The sequence below is a fragment of the Pteropus vampyrus genome, unplaced genomic scaffold (assembly GCF_000151845.1).
Source record: "Pteropus vampyrus isolate Shadow unplaced genomic scaffold, Pvam_2.0 Scaffold95, whole genome shotgun sequence".
Lineage (NCBI taxonomy): Eukaryota > Metazoa > Chordata > Mammalia > Chiroptera > Pteropodidae > Pteropus > Pteropus vampyrus.
The window spans coordinates 1,070,490-1,076,247 of record NW_011888876.1 but is presented as its reverse complement, the minus strand read 5'-3'; the positions used below and the strand labels follow the sequence as shown (position 1 = coordinate 1,076,247).

Genomic DNA, 5,758 nt, shown 5'->3' with positions numbered 1-5,758 from the left:
AGGCCCTTGGGTCCAAGCCGTGCACACTCACTTTCCCTGTCCCTTCCTCCCCCTCTAGATCGAGGCGCTGCCCCCGGAGCTGTTCCAGTGCCGGAAGCTGCGGGCCCTGCACCTGGGCAACAACGTGCTGCAGTCGCTGCCGTCGAGGGTGGGCGAGCTGACCAACCTGACCCAGATCGAGCTGCGGGGCAACCGGCTGGAGTGCCTGCCCGTGGAGCTGGGCGAGTGCCCGCTGCTCAAGCGCAGCGGCCTGGTGGTAGAGGAGGACCTGTTCAACACGCTGCCACCCGAGGTGAAGGAGCGGCTCTGGAGGGCTGACAAGGAGCAGGCCTGAACCACGGCAGGCAGCTGAGCACATGGCTGGCCGGGCATGGCCAGCAGTGGAACCACTGAGGGATCCTCCAGCCCAGGAACTCAGAAACCCCGGGCCGGCTGGCCCAGCCTCTCTGCCAGGGCAGGAGCCTGGGGGTTGGCTGTGAGCTGGGCCAGGGTGACAGGACAGTACCTGAGGGGCTGGCCCCTTTTCTCCCTCTGAGACTCATGCTCCCCAGGGCAGGTGCCCATCGGGGACATCAGAGACCTATAATCTGTCGCGGAGCGCAGTGTTTGGACAATCAAGGCCTCCTCCCTGGAGGCCACCTCTGCCCCAGAGGCCGAGCCGAAGCTAGAGGTCCAGGGACATCTACTTAGCTCTTGGTATTTATTTTTCTCCACCTCCTGCCCCTCTCCTCCAGGCCACTTATGCATTCCCAGGAAAGTTCAGCTCGGATGGGGGTGTTTAAGGAGGGGTGGGCTGTGTTCCCCTTTTCCTTCTGTGGTGACGCCGCCAGTGTTTAGTACCCACGCAGACTTGAACACAGTGGTCCAGGGTGAACCAACCGCGGCACGGTCACTCCAGTGGTGCCGGGCTGGGCTCTGGCGGCACAGCCCATGGGCGAGCAGGCCACCGAGTGGAATGGCCAGGCCTGGGGCTCGCCTCATCAGTTTTAGATTCTTTTTTTTTTTTTTAAGTAAATTTTTTTAAGCTTTGAAAATTGAGGGTTTGGGTATTAAAAAGCAAAAAGCTAAAAAAAAAAAAAAAAAAAAGACACTAAAGGCCAGTGAGTTGGAGTCTGGGGGGAGGCGGCAGTCCCCGTGAGCAGAGCAACAAGACCCTGACTCGTGTTTTCGTCCCCCGGGGTGCCGGCTGCAGGGTGTCTTCCGAATCTGGCGTGACCTTGGTCCAGAGTTCTGTTTGTTCCTCTCCTCCCTCAGAGCGGGGATTTTTTTGTTTTGTTTTTGGTGTCTTGTTTTCTTTCTCCTCCATGTGTCTTGGCAGGCGTTCATTTCTGTGGCTGTTGGCCAAAGGGAATGTTCTGGAGCTGCCAAGAGGGGAGGAGACTCGGGTTGGCTAATCCCCGGATGATCGGTGCTCCATCCTCCCTGTCCCTCGTCACAGTGTTAAGGAGCCGAGAGGAGCTACCTCGCCCAGATTCTGCTTTCCCACCTCATGTGTCATGCGTTTGCCCAGTGCCACCACTACCCTCAGCTGCTTACATCAGCTTTGTCACCACCTGGTCCTCCAGAACAGACTATTGGAGGCGGGGTCGCAGATGGGGAAGTCGCTTCTAGAAGAGCAGGCTCCCCAAGTTTTGGTTCCAGTTTCTGTCCCAGGTGCCTGGCACACATGGCCCACGCAGCGCCTGGTGGCAGGAAGCCACCTCACTTTAGATCAGTCGCCGGGGTCCCCGCCTTAGAAGGGTCCCCGCCTTAGATCAATCACTTGGACACTAAGGCACGTTTTAGCGTCTCTTGTCTTAACAATTATGTCTATTTGTCCATTTGTGTTTTCTGCGTGTGTCATCAGATGTAATCCTCGGAAATAACGCACACTAGCCTCTGACAACCATGAAGCAATCCGTTACATGTGGGTCTGACTCGTTGTGGACTCATTCAAATATCAAATAAATCTATAACAGAAAGTAGCTTTTGGAGGTCTCCATGTTGTGGGGGGACCTTCCCTCAGCTCTCTGAGGCTGGCTGGGCCCTGTGGACTCGTTTGTTAAGTGACCATTTATCGGGCACCTACAAGATAATTAACTCTCCCCACCCTCTCCCCGCCCCATGGACACGAGCTGGACAGAACGTCTGGTACGCGTCAGGCATGGATGGTCCTGGCCAGGGATTCCTCAGCTAGCACGTTCTCTGCCAGCCCAGGGCCTGTGAGCTTTGGTGGGGAGGGGGAGGGAGGGGTGGTCACCGGAATGGGAGCCAGTGGTCTCAGGTCCTTGTCCCAGCTTAGTCATCCCCTGCATGAAGCTGGGGAGGTCCCTTCCCTTCCGTGGCTTCTGTATTTTGTCATTGCGTGCTCTCATAGGTCCCTTATCCCAACAGCCAGTCCCCAAGGCTCTGCAGAGGTGGGGCTGAAGTCACTGTGGGAGGGCCTGACCTGCTCCAGCCCCTTTCCTTGCCTGCTGAAGGTGCCAGGGTCAAGGGCAGAGGCTCAGGGAGATGGGCAGAGCTGCCTTCAGATCCTGGCTCTTCTATTTATTTGATGTGGAGCCTTAGTTTCCTCATTTGTAAACTCAGGATGGTGTTGGCAACCTTGCAGGATTGTTGGGAGACCCATGATAATTATGCAGGTGGGTGGAGTTTTCAGCTGAGTGCCTGGCTCCTAGTCCCCAGTAAACGGTATCTTCCTCCTGGACCAGTGAGGCTCACCCTGGGCTGATGTAAGGGGCCTGGGGCAGGGGTCTTTTGGTGCAGAAGAAGGGCCTCTGTGTCTGGCGTTGGCCTTGGCCTTGGCCTGGCCTTGGCCGTGAAATTTCAGCTGCTGTGTGGGCATCTCCTCTGGGGCAGGACAGAGTGTCTTTCCTCGCTCCACCGGCTCTAACCCTTCCAGGTGACCTCAGGACTGAGCAGGACTTTCCTCATCTCTGTCCCTGTCGTGGGCTTTCTGACTGACTGGGAGGCTGAGCAGCTGGGCCAGGACCTCCCTCTAAGCCTGGTCTGGGTCTCCACAGTGGAGGCCTTCGCCCCCTGTCTGGTCTGGCCCCTCTCCACTGACTCCCACACCCCCATCCCAGTCTTGGGTCTGCCCAGTGCCCAGAGCAGGAGTGTTTGATCTGGAGCTGGTTAGCTTTTGGAAAAAACAAACACCACCCGCCTAGTTCTGAAAGCCTGAACAGAATCAATGAACAAATCATGGGAGGCCCAGCTCCTCCCCCTCCCATTCCCAGCCCCCGCCCCCCAGGACTCTCCACTTAAAACCACAGTGGTGGTCTTTTCTCTGATTCCAACCGCAGGTAGGAAAACTTGGGGAAAGTTCAGAAAGTAAAATTAAAATACCCTCATGTTCTACCCAGAACAGGCCCTGCTAACTGAGTAATTGGTAGGCATTTATTTACTAAGGGCTAGGCCCTGTACCAAGCTATTAACCAGCAGCAAAGCACCATCTTTCACCTACATGCCCCAAAATTCTGTCATCCCCAAATTACAGATGGGGACAGTAAGGCCTGGGTGTGGACTGAACCCAGTCTGCCTCATTAAGCCTCCACTACGAGCCTTTAGTGGGGTTCCCATGAGAGGTGCTTGTCCAGCACGGTGGACCCTCCCTGTACTCCTGGCACATGCCTCTCTCTATTTAAGTGGCTGCATCAGAAGCAGCCAGGACAGCAAGTGAACCAAGGCTCGGCTGCATTTCCCACATGGCTCTGTCTTTTGCCTGCCCTGCTCACCCTGCCTAACCCCTCCTAACCCCTCCTAACCCCTCGTCCACCCTCAGCCTCAGGAACCTGGCAGGGCTCACCCCTCCCCTGGCCCTGCTTGAGAAGCTGGGACTAAGCAGCTACTCCCAGAGCGGTGGCCCAGAAAACACAGTTTGAATCTAGGCCAAGTCTCCTGCGGGCTGAGCCATGTCCCCACGCTCCCTCCCAAGACACTCTGTCCCTTTGCCGTTCAGAAAGCATGATTTCAGGGAAGGCCAGCTAGCAAGGAAGGGTGGGTGTGCATATGTTGTTCCGACTCCGGGCCTCTGTTGTGCCAGCCTCACTTGAGATGCCAACATCTCGGGCCTGGTGGTGGGGAACAGGAATCGTGATTCTCTCTCTCATTCCAAAGACCCAAGCCCCCTCTTTCTAGCCCCTTCCTCCTCCTAAGACCTCCTACCTTCCTCTGAGCTGCAGACTCACTTATACACTCCCATAATCCTCCCAGGACCTAGGGAGAGGCCCAGAGGATTCCCTTTGGAATGCAAAGCCACTCAGGGTCAGGCTGCTGTGCACTTCCCCACCCTATGTGCCCCAGATGTTGATGCTGGTAGCCTGGAGGACTTTCTAATCCTCAATTGAGGGAAAGACATTGGTCAGAAATCACAGTTAACTGTGGCACCTGAACTGGCACTCAGCCTGTGCAACTGCTTTGCCCGGACACTCCTGTAATTCAACTTTTGGGCACCTGGTAAGCAGCCAGCCCCAGTGGTTTCTGGAAAGAAACCGGAGGGAGCAGTGAAAAGCCTAAAGGGTTAATCCTGGGTCGGCAGGGAGGATAGACCCAGGGTGTGGGGCCAGGGCCCCTCCTGGTACAGGAGTCAGAGGGGGCTGGAAAGGACTGGGGCTCATCCTGGAGGGGCCCAGGCTGGTGGTGGTGGGGCAGGGCTTGAGTTTTCTCTGGGTAGGCAAGGGTTAAGTCCTCTGGGCTTCTCAGGCTCCATCCACTCTCCCCTCCTGCCCTTTCTCCTCTTCAGCCTTGAGCTCTGCACCCACAGCCACCGGTGAACCCAGCCTCATCCTCATGGCCTGCCTGAGCCCCTCGCAGCTTCAGAAGGTAGGGGCCTGCAGGGGTAGGGGGCAGGGAGGGTCAGGAAAAAGTGGGGAGCCCCTCGGAACTTTTAGTAGTCCCCAGCCCCGGAAACTCAACTCCGCTACCATTTTTCAGAAGAGGAAACTGAAGCCGGTCGTGGTCGGTTCCCAGCTAGGACTCCTAACTTCTGCACACACAATCTGGGGGGTCCAGACTACAGGATCTGGGTGGGATGGGAATGCACGTGTATGGGACTGAAACCCTAGTAAAAGCACCGCCATCAGCTGGTCCCTGCCCGGGATCCGGGCCTGCGAGCAGGGGGCGGGGCCAGAGATGGGCCGACCAGCTCGCCTCCCTCACCAGTTGGGTTGCCTGGGTCCCACGTGCTTTCAAACACAAAAGGGTAACTCGGTGGGAATTAGAGCTTCACAGGCTTTTAAATAACATGACCCTTGTTGTTTGTTCCTGATGGCAAGAGAAAAATGCAGAAGAAAATATAAAACCACCCATAAATTCTGCGCTGACACACTATTTGGATATACAGCCCTAGTCTTTAAATAAGGTCCATCTTAGTAGCTACTGCTTACAGCTTATTGGGTGCTTGCCATATGCCCAAGTTCTCACAACAGCTAGGATACTAATTTGTACCTGGCTTTTTGTTTTCTAACCAGGAACATATATTTCTGTGTCAGTAAATATGTTTTACCACATGAATTTTTCAGCCATGTTGTGTTCTCGAAAGACCATGCCATGTTGGACGAGTCCCCTTGTGCTGAGCATTTATTTAGGTTGTTTCTGATTTATTGCTGTCATTAAACAAGCCTCAGTGAATACCCCCACACATACATCTTTGCTCCCCTGTTTGCCAGTCTCCCGTGGCTTCTGTTCCCCACCCCCAGGCCCAAGAATTCTAGCAGTGAGTTTATGGGATCACAGGTCTGACCAGTTAGCTGTGGATGACCCAGTTTCTAAGGAGGCA

At 55.5% G+C, this 5,758-nt stretch overlaps 2 protein-coding genes across 3 annotated transcripts in view; both read left to right on the top strand.

Annotated features, from left to right (window-relative positions):
* The window catches only part of LRRC8A (leucine rich repeat containing 8 VRAC subunit A), a 26,922-nt gene extending 24,958 nt beyond the window's left edge, over positions 1-1,964 (top strand). For both annotated transcript variants that reach the window (XM_011364153.2, XM_023532986.1), the window contains exon 4: positions 59-1,964. In XM_011364153.2, the coding sequence (XP_011362455.1) occupies positions 59-334 (276 nt within the window). In that variant the 3' untranslated portion in view covers positions 335-1,964. The remainder of the gene's footprint in view (positions 1-58) is intronic.
* Positions 1,965-4,718: 2,754 nt separating this feature from the next.
* Positions 4,719-5,758, top strand: part of PHYHD1 (phytanoyl-CoA dioxygenase domain containing 1) — a 9,474-nt gene continuing 8,434 nt past the window's right edge. Inside the window, exon 1 of the mRNA XM_011364149.2 lies at positions 4,719-4,803. Within this exon, the coding sequence (XP_011362451.1) occupies positions 4,771-4,803 (33 nt within the window). The 5' untranslated portion in view covers positions 4,719-4,770. The remainder of the gene's footprint in view (positions 4,804-5,758) is intronic.